Genomic DNA, 17,018 nt, shown 5'->3' with positions numbered 1-17,018 from the left:
GATCGACGGGTTGGCAACCACTGCTATAGAAGAACATAACTTGAAAGACAACAAGCCATTGGCTTCAAACACAGTCCTGTTCAATAATTAAATAGATTGACAAGCTTTTTGGCTAACACATATGGCCTAATTGAGTTAAATGCAGATGAAAAGTCAATAAAAGCCAGCCATGCCCTTGTTGTGGGGTCTCCAAATGTTGAGCTACTAAGTGCACAAGTGTTGTTACGGCATCTTCAACACCCCTCCTTGCCCTATATGCAAGCTGAAATGGATCTTATCTTAACTGAAACTTATCTTCTACATGCTTTAATATCTCCATTCTCACCATTTTTCATCACCAGAGAAGTGAGGGCTACTAGTCAAAAATCATTTAAGACCTTTGGATTCCTGCATTTGCTACAGGAACCACTATAGCATGTTTCCAGATTTGTGGGACAATTTGCATTTTAAGAGACATGTTAAAAAATCTGTGTAAATCTGGTCCAGGACTTTTGTTTATCTTTATCCTTTCAAAACACCTAGCCACTGCAGGAACGTCAATATTAAACACTCTGTTGCTTTGACAAAAATCACTCTTTACATTATCATCATTCATGTTAAATCTTTTTTTTTGATGAAATGAGAGAAAAGAGAAAGGAAAAAAACAAACAAAACAATTATACATACAGAAGTATACATGCATGCATACACACACAACCATGCTGTACTGTACAAAAATGTAAACATTTACACACTGAACAAACTCAATCAGAATCTAGTGAGATCAAAGAAATTTAGAATGGGGTTCCACATTTTGTAGAATTTAACAGTTGAGCCCTGAATAGTGTACTTCAGTTTTTCTAGAGAAAGGAATGACACAAGATCTTTTAACCAAGAGGTAGTTGGGGGTGGAGTTGGACACTTCCAATGTAGCAAAATACATCTACTAGCAACCAGGGAGGCAAATGCAATAACATCTGCTTGTTGTTTCGAAAGAGTAGAAGAAAAAACAGACACACCAAAGATAGCAACCATAGGACATGGAGGGAGAGAAATATGTAAAGCCCTTGAAAGAAAATCAAAAAAGGAAGCCCAGTATGAGGCCAATTTAGGGCAACTGAAAAATGTATGAACATGGTCAGCTGGAGAAAAGGAGCATCTGATACAAGAGTCATCTGTTTCTGGGAACAATTTTTGAAGTCTAGCTTTGGTAAAGTGGGTTCGGTGCAAAACTTTTAACTGAATCAGCCTTAACCGGGCACAAGCAGAAGTAGAATTAACTCTAACAAGAGCCTCAGACCAGAGCTCTTCAGAAAAGCTGAGCTCTAACTCTTTCTCCCATGTTGACTTCAAACATAAGAGAGATGAAGATTTAGATGAAAGCAACATGAGATAGATAGAAGAGATAAGGTTACCATCTATAGGGGTTGACAGTAAACTCTCAAGCAGGGATTTTTTCTGGTAACTGGGGGAAACTTGTCGTCATTAGTTACTCTTAACTTATTTGAATTGATTGACTGAAGTTAATATTAAAAACCTTAATGTCGCAACCTGTAAAACATATTTTTTAGTTATGAATGTATGTTTAGATATTCTATCATAAAGTGTATAAAGCTAGATTGTAATGTTGTAGCTTTACATAATCCAAACTGTAATTATGTAACATACTGGCATAAAAACTCTCCTTGTCAGTTATGAGTGTGTTTGCTACCATAAATAAACACGTTACATGACATGAAATTGTGGTCAGAAGTCAACTGTAAAAGCAAAAATGGGTGGGGGCTGATTTTATGTCTCCAACAATGTCAAAATCAAACCTACGCCCTTAATTATACTAAAACATCTTTATCATGCCTAACATTTCATATTTATGCAAATAGTGGAAACGAAATCCATTCTTCTCCGCTGAAGTATGCATTTTTATCTTAACATTGCATATTTATGTGCCTTCCTGCAAACGTACAAATACATGAGTGGGAAACCGCAACAATTGCAGCGGACCGTAAGTGGCGGTTCTTAGTGTAGTTGACCTCATGCGTCAGGGAATTATATGTGCGGCTATTTTGTCTGTCTCCTGAGCATTAGACAGCTGGGCTGCTCTCCTCGCTGTTTGCATTATGAGTTGTCTGTTTATAACGCAGGGGTCGCCCTTCTGTCTGCCCACTATCTGTGTGTGTCTCCTCACTGTTAAATTAATGAAGGTCTGGCAATGCAACTTTCACTCACTCCAGCTCTGTCTCGCTCACACACACACACACACACACTATCTGTATCTGTCCCCACACAATTACATTAATGAAACATCACACTTGCCAGCAAACAGGTTTGGCTTGGCACGCTTCTCACTAATGGGCAAACTCACCCGCAACCCCGGCACAAACACACATACACACGCACACACAAACAATGTGGTAGACGGGGCTGTAGAAGTTCCCTCTCATAGGCTCACTTCGATGCTGCGATGACGTCATCGCTTTGGGAACACCTTCGGTGTGACGAATGTCTGAAGCCCTTATACCATCACGCCAATTCATTGGCCAAATAGCGCTTAGCACTGCCCCCAAAGCGCACGTAGGTGAGCTATATAGCGTGCTGCGCGCTATTTTCATCAGATTTCATTTCCTTCAGGAAGCGAATCATCTGTCGCCCGTAGGAAAGCAAAAAAAAAAAAAAAAGTTGTGTTCTTAGCTATTTCTCTAAAACGAGCAGTTTACTCCTCTTCAGCGGACACGATGAGCTACAGGAGATGCATCGAGCCGAGTGACCGGTTCATCGCAGGAGGAGACACTCATGACAGGTGCGTGCAATGTTTGCCCAGTTCCTTCTGGAAGGAGTCCAGATGGGGACGTTGTGTTGCCGCAAAACAGTCACGACGGACGCGTCCCTTACGGGCTGGGGAGCGGCCCATCAAGGACGTCCAGTCGGTGGAGTCTGGACAGAGGTACATCGAGACTGGCACATAAACCGTTTGGAGATGCTTGCGGTTCTCCTGGCTCTCGAACAGTTCTTACCCCAGCTGAGGGGTTATCATGTGTTAGTGAAAATAGCGCGCAGCACGCTATATAGCTCACCTACGTGCGCTTTGGGGGCGGTGCTAAGCGCTATTTGGCCAATGAATTGGCGTGATGGTATAAGGGCTTCAGACATTCGTCACACTCGTTCCCCTACTGAGGGAACCAAGGTTACATACGTAACCGAGATGAATTTCAAAGTGCAAGGTAAAGAACTAGAAATAACAAGGCTCTTTTTAGAAAAACAAACAGGGAGAGAGACACTGTGATGATTACCCTATTGATCCTGTCCTTTTGCTAGTTGCTGAGGGTGCGGCTGGGAGAGAGACAGAGAGAGAGAGAGAGAGAGAGAGAGAGATGGCTTAAAACAAAGGAAGGCAGGAAGAGAGTATGAAAGACAGATACACAGCTTGCTGCTCTCTGTGAATTTTCATATGCAAAGATATTACACTTTCCTCATAAATGCCTGAGAAATCATTTCCAATGTTGTCACTGAAAATGTTGCATGTGATATCCCATTAGATTAAATGTATATTCCTATATGCTGTACTTTTTGAGCTCTGTAACTTTAATAAAAATGTACTGTATATGCCTATATTTAAAGAAGTATCGCTGTGAAAGGGTCTAATAGAAAACTCACTTAACATGTATAATTACACATGGTTTACTTGCACAACAGCAAGTATGGACAGGATGGACATGCAGATATAAATAAGAGGTTAGTTCTTATTAGTGAGGGATTGAGAGTAACTATTTTGATGATATCATGCCGGTTATGACATTTTAACAGACTATATGGAATGTTTTCGGATGAGACAAACTAACTGTTTCTCCAAAAATTAAATCATTGGTAGTATTTACTTAAGTTTGTGCTGTTGTTTTCCCAAAAAAATGATGTCACATTCTGGGGGATGATATGGCATTTTCCCCAAAAAAATGATGTCATATTCAGGATATGGCATTTATAAGGAATAAGAGATAAGACTAACAGAAAATTAAGTTAAACTGAGGATACAAGAAAATCCAGCATGTTTCTTAAAATGATTTTAATTAGAGAGAGAAAAATGAAGAAACACTTTAAAAAAAATCTTAATAAACTGCCAGTTTTTCTTTCATTAGTGCAGACCGCACAGGGACCTGGCAAAAATAGCAGCATCTGTTCAAATCAAAGTGAATTCATTTAAAATTTAACTGTGTGTTCACTTAATTGTGATATTATGTGAAGATAAAAAGGTACTAAAATGATTTGCATCTTTAAAAATTGTGAGTTTAATATTTTATCTAATATATTTGGACTTGCAGACATGAAACTGTACTTTATAACAGAAATGACACACGTGGCAATGCTCTTTATTGTGCTTCCTCTCAGTCTCTGCATGTCTAAGCTTTGATCTTCCCCATTACACTCTTTTATATCTCCTGACCGAGACAACTAATAAAAATGAATGTTTGTATCCATCCGTACAGATGGATTATCGAATATTTCATGTAAATATTGTTGCTCTCGCGGTGTAAGCACTGAATATTCAGAGTCACACTTGAGCATTCTCTGCATGCATTATTAATGTGCATTCAAATAAGTGTCTCTCAAGCCTTACTAATGTGTGGTGTGTGTAAGCGTTGCACCAAATCAGACAATTATGTCTCATTAAGTCTCCATATCTCACAAAATCCTGAAGAGGCTGTGCTTAGATCTTCCTGCTTTCCCCTTTGAAAGCCACTGAAGCTGAGCTAAGCCTAAACAGACCAGGAAGAGAGAATGATAAATGACTGTGTGTGTGGTAGAAGATGAGTCTGAATCATAGAGCATTTGCAGAAGACTACAAGAGTTTATATAGGGATTTTCCATTTTAAGACTAGATCAAACCTTCTCTTGTATTAGAATCAATATTAGTTTTTTATTTATGGAAATTTTGCACAGGGTGTGAATGAAAAAACAACAGATTGCCATCATTTAAAAATGAGCCTACTGCATAGATGTCACATTACACTAACATCATTACATGCATAACCAACTGTTTATAATTATTCTACATGTGAACATTATCAGATTTTACCCAGAGGGAGTCCTTGTCATTGGTTCAGCTGTATTCCGTGTACGGAGATGATTTATTACAATGCTTGCAAGACAGCACTGTAGTGATATTCCTGGTTGGGTTTGTTCTAAACCTCTGACCTTAAGTAGCCTATTAAACTTAATTTAGCATGAACCAATCTTAGGTGAGCTATTATTTTAGTTTTGTTTTTATTATTGTTTTCACTTTAAACAATAAAAAATTAAGGCTCTCTAGTCCAGTAGGAAGTGCACTATACCCCAGGCAGTCTGTCCCAGTCGTCCCATATGGCAGTCAAAATTGTTCCAAAGTACCAAAATTCACAAAATTCCTACAAAATTAATTATTCATAAAACAAATCATACCAAAAGCATATCAGTCCTGTCTTAATGTACATAGTTGTTGTCCATAAATATCTTTAACATTTGAAACCATGTAAACATGCCCCAATGTTTAGTAGATCAAGGCCCTTTCTATTGTCCAAATTTGTTTATGATATTCTGATTCTAAAGTCACAATTTTGCTAGTGAGCATAGTGAGACGCAACTCAAGATTAAAGTTTGAAAATCTTCCATTGATACAATGTTAAAATGTAACCAAGTGTTTTTATTTCCATAACAGAGTTGTTGCATTACTGAAATGTGATTAGTCTACTTTCTTACAACTATTTGCATACAAAATTCTGATTCCATGCCTTTCCACCACACAGTGACTGTTGGTTCTTGTATAACTGATTGTAAACAAGGAGTGATTGAGCATTTCATATGCACATCATTTAAGGCTTAAACCTCAGCCTACCTAAAACCTCAACATTATTTTTCTTTTGCTGCCTTACAATAACTGGTATTTCCTTCTATAAAACTCTTTATATTTTAGGAGATTTAAGGGTGTGTCTCAGTCTGCTCTCTAGTCCAGTAGTAAGTGCACTACCCAAGGGAGTCGGTCATTTTTATGGATATCCCACTGTTAAAATCGCTCCAAGGCACCAAAATGCGCAAAAATTCATAAAAAATGGATTTGTCACCAAACAAATCATACCAGAAGGATACTGGGCCTGTTCTAATGAACAGAGTTATTCTGTCCTTAAATATCTTTTACATTTGAAACCCTGTAAACATGTCGCAGGAAATTGAATCATCAGTTCCATCATCAATAGATCAACGCCAGTGGCCAAAATGTGTTCTTAATATTCTGATTCATAATGAGACAGCTCAAGAGTAAAATCTTCCATTGACTTAAATTGATAGAATGTTAAAATGTAACCAACAGCGATGGTGTCATCAAAATATTTGCATACTGAGATGTGATTAGTCTTCTTTCTTACAACTATTTGCATACGAAATTCTGATTGGGCTCGTCTTCCATCTATGGGTGTATCCATATATAGCTTCCTTTCCACCACAGTGACTGTGTTGATTCTTGTGTAACCCAGTGTAAACAAGGCATGATTCGGCATTTCATCTGCGCATCATTTAAGCCTACCTAAAACCTCAACATTATTCCATGCAACCCCTGGAATTTCCTTCAGGAAGTGCTTAATCTAGTTACATATTTGGACCTAACGTTCATTTGCTCTCTTGCAGTGGGAGAACGAACAGTTGACCAGTTTGGAAGAGAGGGGCCGCCTGTTGCTCTCGCTGCAGTTCCTTACCCCACCTGCAGAGGGTGAAGAAGGCCGGCGAGGGGGCCTGTACGTCGGAGTGCTACGCTGTGCCCATCTGGCAGCCATGGATGTCAACGGCTTCTCAGATCCCTATGTGAAAATGTGAGATTTCTGCACCAACACTGAGAAAGCACAGACATGCAGCGAAAAGACACTGGCTAGGGATCCAGGAAAAAAACTAAAAAATAAAAAGGGCAAAGGAAAAAGAACTCCGGTTTGGAAGGGAGGTGCCATAAACAGTTCTCAGAGGTGGAGAGCGAGTAGGAGAAACTGTAAAACAAGAGAGAGAAAAAGAAACGGATAGTAACCAATATTAAGGCTAAAAAAAATCTCTGTATGTCCTACGTCTTTCCTCTGATGTGTCTCTGCTTCTCACTCTCTCATTTGTGCCCCCCTCTAATCTCTCGTTATTTTTCTCATATCATGTATTAAAATAAACGCTCCCAAACAGTTCTTCCTCCCCAGGCAAAATGGCATAAGTACAGACAGGACCCCCACCCACGCTCACGTCCCTTCCAGTCACTCTCTCTCTCGCTCTTTCGCTCTTCCGTTCCTTTCACAAACACACACACATACACATTCTCTCTTTTCCTCAGGATCAAAGCCATATTCTAACTGTGTGTCTTGGGGGAGGGTGGCTGAGAGTTAACAGCAGTACATAAAGCAAATCAAATTTTTATGGAAGCCGGTGGGACGTCACCACAAAAGCCGAAAAGCAAACAGCTTGGTACGAATGTGTCCGGAGTCCGTTTCGTATGCTTGCGACGGCGCTGCCGCTTGTTTTAATCTCCTGCTATACCTACGGCCCTCACTTTGTTCTTCCATCTGCCTTTCTCTTTCCAGATACCTGAAGCCAGATGTGAAGAAGAAATCCAAACACAAAACGGCAGTGATTAAAAAGACCCTTAACCCAGAATTCAATGAGGTATGGATGTATTTGACAAACTGGCGTGCATTCGCCTCACGAGCGCTTTGAGTGTTAATGAGATGTCTGGTCCAATATCTCTTTGCGCTGCATCCTTGCTCACTTCACATTCCCAGAAGACGCACGTTTGTCTTTCATCACCATGTTGCACATTTCTCATTTCAGTCATGTCCTCCGTTTCTCCTTTTCTCCCTCTTCTCCTTCCCGTCTGTCTCACGCTCTCTCTGTCATGTGGGCGGCATGCGATCACCAGTAAGGCTAAGTGTTTTGTTTCCATTCACTCAGAAGTAATACACACCCAGATTGGCCATATAATTACTCCTTGGCTCAGACTGAAGGCTTCTCACTCCAATCTCACACGGCGCTGCTTAAAAGCAGGTCTGCCCTCTGCTCCACAGGAGCCCCGCTCAGCAAAACCATGATATCATATCGTATCAAAAGGGTGCTGAAAATTCCTGGGAGGAATAAGAGGCAGGAGCAACAGCACTCCTCAACGTATTATATTTAGAAAATGCTCCAATTTCTTTTTATGAACTGTGTGAACATTTGTGGCTGCCTTTGGCTCAGGGGAGAGGGATGGGTAGAGGTCAGAAGAGGAAGGTCCAGTGGTTTGATCCCTGTGATCCCAGCATGATTTAACTCGGATACCCCAGAAAGCAGCCTCCATTTAAAATGTATTGCTTTCTATTGCTTAAATGTTTTTTCCCTTTATTCAAGCACATTCCAGGCTTCAGTCAGTGGGTGTGAAAGCCGCAGACGAGAACATCTGTTTGACTAAACTACCAAATGGCAATTGTTTCTGGAAATTTGTTTCTGAAGCAACTTTTCATGGGTTTAATATTTTGATCATTCCCCAGGTGGCTTCGGAGCTGTCAGGATGATGCATATGAGACCTTTCTGTGTTTAAAAATGTATTTTTAAATGAATGAGGGGAAATCAAAAGTGACCATGAATAAATAACATTTTGGGCTTTGGCCAAGGGGTTGATCAAATGAGAACCGGAGGCATCGTCCTTCAAATTATTCTTCTGAAAATTAATGCAACTGTGGAAGTGCTGCTATAATCCACGTCATATTTTACCACCCACAGGAGTTCTTCTATGAGATCTCTCTATCTGAACTGGTCCATAAGACACTGGAGGTCACAGTATGGGACTATGATCTGGGAAGATCTAATGATTTCATAGGTGAGAGCATGCAGTTATTATCTGTTATAATAATATCTTTATTATATGTGCTTTTGAAGAATAAAATATGGGCTGTGTTCATGATAGCATCATACAGAGGTGGACAAAGTGAAATATAAATAAAGTACTTAAAGTAACAAAGTAAAAGTACAGATACCCTAAAATATTACTCCACTAAAAGTATTAAGTACTTCTTATCAATTTTACTTGGGTAAAAGTACAAAAGTACTTGATTTTTTTAATGTAAATGAGTATTAAAAGTTAAAAAAAATAAATACTGATTGATGAATGTTTTTATTTATTTTACAATTTTATATACTCTATCCTGCTAAAAAATACGTCTCTAATAACTACTATTAAAAATGACTGATTCAAGTGTGTAAATAAGTGAAAATAACCAAATATACTATATAGTGTATAGACATAAGGAAAAACAAAATGTGTGTTAGCAAATATTAACATAGACTACAATCTAAAAACAGACGTCACGTTGGGGAAAATGTGTCAATTAAGGGGAAAATAATCAATTACTTAAATTGCACATTATAATCTACAGTATGAAATTTAATGGTCACTGAGATTTTGATATTAAATTATTTTTTTATTTTGAAAGATTAAACATGACAGCACAGGTAATCTAAATGTAAATATAGGGAGAATGAGCATGTAACATTAAATATCCAAAAATAAGATGACTTATATCAAGTTATTTTAAAATATCTATTTAATATCAATATTATATATTTTTAAAAGTCTCTTATTATCAGCTGATATATTACTGATAAAATATGCATCCCATATGATATGCAATATTTTCAAGATGATTACTGCATTTGCTGATTTAAACATGCACAACTGTTTGATATGTTAATGACTGCATAATGTTCTGTTTCACACAGGAGGCAGTATTCAGTATATACTAGCAGTTGACAGTAAACAGTACTTTTTCATTCTGAACAGTCAGTCATCCATCCTTGATATTAAGACTTATGTATTTACACAACTCCTATACTCTTGAATGGCAGGTGGCGTGTGCCTGAGCTGTCACGTCCAAGGAGATGCTCTTCGCCACTGGATGGACTGCTTGAGGAACAAGGGTCAAAGGGTGGAGCGCTGGCACATTCTGGCCAATGAGCTGCCTCAGACCACCTGCCATGATTGAGGAAGAATCCTGCCAGGAACGAGGAAATCAGTCATGATAGGTTAATGGATTTGATTGATATGAGGTGGACATGGAGATAATTATATGAGCTAAGTAGGGGCCAAGATGTTGGAAGTAAATTACACACTTTGTGCTGTTTAAAAGGAGAGTGGAGGATGGGCCACCAGTCGTCTTCTGACTTGGTGTCACTCAAAGCGAGTCCCCACCCCTTTCACCCAATTCTCTCTCGCACGCTCATTGCTGCACGTTTTCTACACATTTTGTAACGTTGAAGTGTATTTTACTCTAATGAAATCTTGTGTAGCACAATTCTCTTTTTTGATTAACCGATTACAATGTATTTCAATGTTCAGTGCTTTCGTAATGCTTGCAGACAGCGCATCTTTAACAATATACGGGGGTGCATGTAAACTGCCTGCCATTAATGCATCAGAGTGATAAACACATGGTACCGCCATGACAACATGGGAAGGTCCTTAAGGGCTTGTCCTCTCAATGTTGTCAATCATATTTGAAACAAATACAATTTCATCAGGAGCAGGTTTCTGTGTTCTGCTAACAAATAGACTATCCATTTTGTAGCATGATGCAATGTTTACATTTTTTACTTTGCACCAACTCTGTTTTCCAAGGTCTCAAATTTGGCAGTTTTCAATTTCCAGTTACTTTTCTTTAAAAAGGGGTTTTATGGACATGCTACAATTTGATATCGCGTACGTTAATTACTTGATATATTTTTGGAATCAAATGTTTATATGTGCCGTATACTAGGACTATCTGGAGTGCGTCTGCATGCGTACGCGTGTGTGTCGTCTGGTTGTTTTGTACCAAAAAAAAAGTGCTGTATTCTTGAGGGTTTGTGGTTTACATTTCTATAAGTGCTTATGTACAAATTGGAAATACATTTGAAATGCATTGCTCTTTAAGATGTGCGTCATTTCCGTGCATCCTCTTGAAGCGAGCTTAGAAACCTCTTAAGAATTACAATTCGCAATCGCTCCAGCAAGCAGAACATCTATCATCATGGCACACCACCAACATATAAGCACACTTCATCTGAATGATCTCATTCGCAAAGACTTCATTCTGGGAGTGACTGTGGTGTTGTTCATGCAGTTGTGGATTTGGGTATCTTTACACCAATAAGCAATAAGATACTCTCTAAATGGGATTCCAAACCAAGATAATATCAGCCTTTCCTACTGCGAAAAACCACTGCACTGATTCTGTGGTTCTTCGAGTTGCATCTGGTTGATTATGTGTTCAATGAGTAAATGGTAATTAGACGGCCACTTAACAGCAGACCACAGTGAGGTAAAAGTGTCAGTGTCACTGTATCTGGCCCGGGACATTGCCGCTATCATCATGCAGCCTGGCCCTGGTCTGGGCGAATCCCCAGCAGTAAACATTTTGGATGGCTCCCTTAACTGACACAACCATTTCAAGTCTTGGAGATGAGTTTGATTAGGTGTGTTTGATTATATCATTTACTCGCACAACTGATAAAGTATTTTAGATCTTGGCAAAACTAAAAATGTCATTATATAAAAGTCTTTATTTATTTATTATAAAAATTCCCATTGAGTTATAAGGTTGGGGGGTGTTGAGGGGGTGAACGAAATCTTGATTTTTAGTTGTTTGGCTTATTTTGATGCTTGATTTGGCTCATTTTACATAATTTTAAGTCATTTGAGGCCCCCTAGTAGGCCCTGTCCTCCTTGTTAAGAAACACTGAGCCTTAAAAACTATTATTAGGTACTTTATCTAATAAATTAAAATTATCCCTCAAGTCATACTGATTGTAACTTTTTTTTATTCACATAAAAGCATTCCTTAATCATTTACCCACCCACATGTCATTCTAGGCCTGTATGATGTTCTTTTTTATGTGGAGATATTTAGCAGAATGTCTAAGCTGCTCTCATCCATACAGTGAGAGTGGATGGGGGTCAGGGGGATGTCAGGCTCCAAAAAACACAAACACAATAAAAGTATCCTACCTATACATCTCATATGATTGCTTTGAGTAAAGAACAGTCCATAATTTAAAGCATTCACTGAAAATTTGAACTTATCTGACCACAGAAGAAAGTCTGTCATACAGGTTCGGAACAACATAAGGGTAGGTGAATGATAAGAGAAATTCTATTTAAACTCTTAATGAGTGAAACAAGCCCTTAAAGCAGTGGTACTCAACCAGTGTTTTCCATAAACTATTTAGACATTGTTGTAGACAGTTGGGGGGCCTTGGAGTAAAAAAAGGTTGCGTAAAAAAAAAACACTGCCTTAAAACTTTTGTAACAGAAAACTTTATAAAGTCTGAAAACTGCAAAACTCTATCCATTTATCATCTCTTACATTAAAAGTTTCAGCAAAAAAAAAAAAAAAGCCTCCAAGGGTGAACATATGTCGCCAGCTTGGTTCAATGAATAAGATGGCACGTAACTACACTAATTTGAAATGGTTTGTCTCATTCTAAAAATGCTAAACATCGCCATCTAGTGGAATTTAGTGGAAACATTGTTTTTTTCTCCAAACAACTTTGGACTTAAAATTCAATAAATTACATAAGCCATAAGCATACATAACTGTCCACCTTCATATAAGGTTTGGTTAAACATTGCCTGAAATGTTCAAGTGAACCTAAAGATCTTGATCCACTTGTTCAGGTGTTTAAAATGACAGCCAACCAAAATAATGACCATTTCATTTCAAACTTATGACTTCCTTTCTTCTGTGGAATGTAAAGGATGGTACTCTGAAGAATGTTGGTAAACAAACAGCTTCGATTCCCATTGACTTCCATTGTATGGGCAAAAAATACAATTGAAGTCAATGGGAACAGAAACTGCTTGATAACCAAAATACTTCCAAAATAGACAATTCACAGAACTATGAGCATCATTCAGCTTTGGAGCAAATGATGACAAAATCTTTCATTCTCGGGTGGACTAGAGGTAACGTTTTTAGAAGGTTGGACTTTCATTCAAATATGATGCTTTTGCACAATGTTTCAGACCTTCATCTGCTGATAATAGAGAAACCCAAAAGAGTAAACACTCTATCAAATGTCTAATCAAACTATTTAATTTAGCATATTAAAAGCAGCAGAAAACTACTGGCACTTGTTTGTTGCATCCTACTGGTGTGATGGCAGGGCACACGACAGCAACATGAAATGAATTTCAACAACACCATCAAACACTATACTCGAAAGGTTTTCTGTGGACGTGAAGATCATCATGTGACTTGTTATATTGTTCAACGTCTCTCATTCCTGCCCACGGGGGTCTCCCAGCGTGGCACATTTTAGATGTCTCTATTATCAGCAAAGCACGTCACGATCACCAGGGAAACCCTCCCATGAGTCTTTCCTGTAGCTTAAGATCTGTTTAATTTGGCTGCTGAGGCAGAAACACCATTGCCTCACCTATTATGAACACGCATGTGATTTCGACAGGTGTAGGCATCTTTAAAGCTACGTGCACACACAGGACAGTCAAACAGGCGCAGCCGCAGATGCACGCGGCTGTGGTTCCTCAAAGTCCCATCATTGTTGAAGCGTTTCCCGCACTGCGCGCAAGCGTACGGCTTCTCCCCTGTGTGAATGAGCATGTGCACTTTTAGCCGTGAATGATGGCGGAATAGTTTTCCACACTGTGGGCATGTGTGTGTCCCAGGAACTTTGACTCTTCCTCGTCCCCGTCCTCTTCCCATACCCTGCCTGACCTCACTGCTGAACGCCGCGTGACGTAGGGGGTTGACTGCAACGTTAGCTATACCAAGATGAGAGTTGCCGCTAATAGTGTCATTCCTGACCGATCTTGAGTCTGTGTTTTGATGAGCGGTGTTGTAGTTGACATGGGCTACGCCTGATTCAGGACAAGAGGTCCTTAACACATTTTGGCTTATTTTACTGAGGGATACTTGCACGGTTTTAGCCTTTAGCTTCATACGTTTGGCTGATTGTAGATCATCAGTGGAATTCGATATACTGAACACTTTAGGATCAGACTTGTGGTTAATATCGGTAGTAGCTGGTAACTGAGCAGTGCAATGAGGTAATGGACTGTAGACGGATGTGTTAGCATTGGTGGACTGTGAATCGAGACTTTCAAAAGGCTCTGTTTTTACACCACAAGGAAATTCGTTTAAAGGTGATGTTTCTGTGTGAGCCAGTGTGTTTGGTGACTGGAGACGAGGTATATCGATGTCTGATTCGGACACCAGAAGAGCATGGTTGGAGAACTCTTCTACTTTTGTGCTGGAGAGCTGTTCGATTTGTACCTGGTTCTGATTCTGATAGATCTCTGTAGGCATGGTTTCAGTTTCAATGCTAGAAGTCCACTTTAGATGCGGTGGTGGAGATGATGGGGCAGGGTTTGAAATAGCTGGACCTGTAAAAGAGGAAAGGTGTGACGTGATCAGGTGGAAAAATAGTATCCAAACACTAAACTAACTCATACTTAAGACTGGTATATAAACATGTTTTGTCAAGATTTTTGTTGCTGTAAGTCAGATTTTACAGAAAATTGTGTAGTGTATGATGTTCAGAGACCTAAAGTCTGATCTTCAGTCGTTTAGTGTATAATGCCTAGTAGTTTCAAATCTGTTAACTAATTAAAAAGTCATGTAGTTTATTCCTGCTTTAACTTAACTAATACAGTTCCAGATTCAAACATTTCCAGTCAGAAATTTGAATGTATGTTTTTATAAAGATCTTTGACTTAAAAGCTTTAATATGAATTACAGATTTTAACATTTTCACATTCAAAAATTGTTTTAGATACATAGACAAAGTTGTTTTCTTCAAGTGCCAGTGGTTTAGCATTCAAATAGTTTCATAATTTAAGTGAAACGTTTCTAGTCAAGCATGGTTTTCCTTAAAAAAAATTCCTTAAAAAAGGATTCTAATTTATTATAAGCATTAACAGTCCAATGTTATAGTACATTCCTATAAAATTAATATATTCCTGTAGCTTAAACAGTAGAGCATTACCTAAAATCGACATTTTATTTGGCTGTAGTACACTATATTTGTCTAGTTTTAGGGCAATACTTCGGTAGTTATTCAATATTTACCCCTCCTTTGACGATACAGGCTAAGTTACCTAGAATAATCCTGAAACGTACTATGGACATATGTCTATATGTAATTTTTCCTGTTCCATACATGAAATAGACTATTTTAAATATTAAACATTTACATACATAACAGTAACTAGATATTACTAACTTCCCAAACTTCCCATGACATGTGGTGTTTATTTCTTTCTTTATTTCAATTTTTATTTTATTTGATTCTGTTTATTCTATTTTATTATTATTGTACTGTTGTAACTATGGTATTTTGGCGGAAACCATGGTTTCCATGGTAATTTGCCTAAAGAAAGTAAATAACGGCTGACCTCGGCAGAACGCGCTATTTTCTATGAAGGGTCAGTATAACTTACCGTTTGACTCGACGAGTTTCTCAATCTCCTTCAGTCTCCGTCTCAGATACTCGTTGTCCTTCTGCACGCTGTCCAGCTCTTTTTCATACTGCAGGACAGTCCCGCCGATCATGTCCATGATTTCATTCAGCGTCGCCATTAAGCGCTCCGTCAGAAACGTGTTGATGACCTGCAGCTTGGTCATTTTGCTGTTAGCTCGCAGTTATTTTATTTCGGCGTACAGTAAGGCAGAATGTAAACGCAAGTCCCTGTGGTCATATGACCATGTATATGTTCCTCTTTAACCACAGAAATAAACCGATTTAGCAGTGATTCAGCGCCAACCAAAGGAGAGGAGTCGAAGGTACAGAAAGAACTGTTCACACTTCTTCTTCTGCTCCTCCTCCTTCTTTTCCTCCTCCTTCTTCTCTGGATTTACTGGTGGGTTGCAAACCAAATAGACAGAATGCAAACACCACCTAGAGTCATTTTTTCGTCATTATTGCTCTACCAGTTTTTGGTCAGATATTTAAAATACAGCACTAAGTGAATTCTGGAATTCCAGAAGCTTGTAATCCTGTTCATATTCGGCACATCTAATTAATGTTCTACTGTTTCTTTGTCTAACAAATATTACATAGACCCGTGTGTTGTTTGTTGAGTGGGGCGTTTAGTCATTCTTAACCCTTTAAAGGGGTCATATGCAATTAAAATTTTTCCTTTCTCTTTGGAGTGTTACAAGCTGTTCGTGCATAGATAAGATCCCTAAAGTTGCAAAGACTAAATATATTTTAGAGATATTCTTTATAAAAGTTAAGACTTGTCCACGCCCTCCTAAAACGTCTCGTTTAAACACGCCCCCACATGTCTACGTCACTGTGTGGGAAGATTTGCATAACGCCACCCAAATGTTCACGCAAAGAAAGAAGGCGTAACTTTTATTCTCGCTGCATTATTGTTGCTGCCACCATGTTGTGGAGACGCTGTGTGTTTCGTTGTGAAAGCAAAACTACTTTGTTTGGTCTTCCAAAAACGCAATGCGTAAAAAGACAGTATAAATCATTATAATCCGTAGTTATGTCCCCACTGGATGCAACAAATGCCTCAAATGCTCCATCACAGTATGGTAAGGGGCGTAACATTTCCGTCACACGCTTGAGGTATTTGGCCAATCACCATGCACTGGATAACTGGCCAGTCAGAGCACACCTCGCTTTTCAGAACGATGAGCTTTGTAAAAATCGATGCGTTTCAGAAAGGTGGGGCATAGAGGAGAAACAATAATGTACAGTATGTGAAAAATAATGTGTTTTTTTAACCTTAAACCGCATAAACACATTTCATTACACCAAATACACAAAATAATGTTCTTTTTAGCAACGTCATATGACCCCTTTAACATTCACCTCTAAAAGGAGATAATGAAAAAAATGATTTAACTTAAAATTCTTATTAGTAGACATCTAATAAATAGCCTCAAGCATTTTTTTTTAATTTATACAAGATTTAAAACTCTACCGTACGGTTGAGCAGTCAGTTCATGATAAATCTCGATTTAAATTCAGAGAACTACAGTGCCTTGCAAAAGTATTCAAAAAAAGAATTT

General features: G+C 38.6%; 2 protein-coding genes across 3 annotated transcripts in view; one reads left to right on the top strand and one right to left on the bottom strand.

Moving 5' to 3' along the window:
- The window catches only part of LOC107754561 (double C2-like domain-containing protein alpha), a 44,120-nt gene extending 32,652 nt beyond the window's left edge, over positions 1-11,468 (top strand). For both annotated transcript variants that reach the window (XM_016571055.1, XM_016571046.1), the window contains exons 8-11: positions 6,628-6,809; positions 7,551-7,632; positions 8,722-8,818; positions 9,844-11,468. In XM_016571055.1, coding sequence (XP_016426541.1) covers positions 6,628-6,809; positions 7,551-7,632; positions 8,722-8,818; positions 9,844-9,980 — 498 coding nt within the window. In that variant the 3' untranslated portion in view covers positions 9,981-11,468. The remainder of the gene's footprint in view (positions 1-6,627; positions 6,810-7,550; positions 7,633-8,721; positions 8,819-9,843) is intronic.
- Positions 11,469-12,796: 1,328 nt separating this feature from the next.
- Positions 12,797-15,835, bottom strand: LOC107754572 (protein krueppel). Its single transcript, XM_016571065.1, has 2 exons — positions 15,434-15,835; positions 12,797-14,377 (listed from the first exon to the last, which is right to left on the bottom strand). The coding sequence occupies exons 1-2, from the start codon at positions 15,615-15,617 to the stop codon at positions 13,407-13,409; spliced, it is 1,155 nt and encodes a 384-aa protein (XP_016426551.1). The 5' UTR covers positions 15,618-15,835; the 3' UTR covers positions 12,797-13,406.
- Positions 15,836-17,018: the final 1,183 nt, after the last annotated feature.

The sequence above is a fragment of the Sinocyclocheilus rhinocerous genome, unplaced genomic scaffold (genome assembly GCF_001515625.1).
Source record: "Sinocyclocheilus rhinocerous isolate Xijiao unplaced genomic scaffold, SAMN03320098_v1.1 scaffold1063, whole genome shotgun sequence".
Classification (NCBI taxonomy): Eukaryota; Metazoa; Chordata; class Actinopteri; order Cypriniformes; family Cyprinidae; genus Sinocyclocheilus; species Sinocyclocheilus rhinocerous.
This window is presented reverse-complemented; position numbering and strand designations above follow the sequence as displayed.

Excerpts from the sequence above, each read along its gene's own strand:
- LOC107754572 (XM_016571065.1), bottom strand. The coding sequence starts at position 15,617 with ATGACCAAGCTGCAGGTCATCAACACGTTTCTGACGGAGCGCTTAATG. Across the intron at positions 14,378-15,433 it reads GAAACTCGTCGAGTCAAACG|GTCCAGCTATTTCAAACCCT; the intron begins GTAAGTTATACT and ends CCTCTTTTACAG.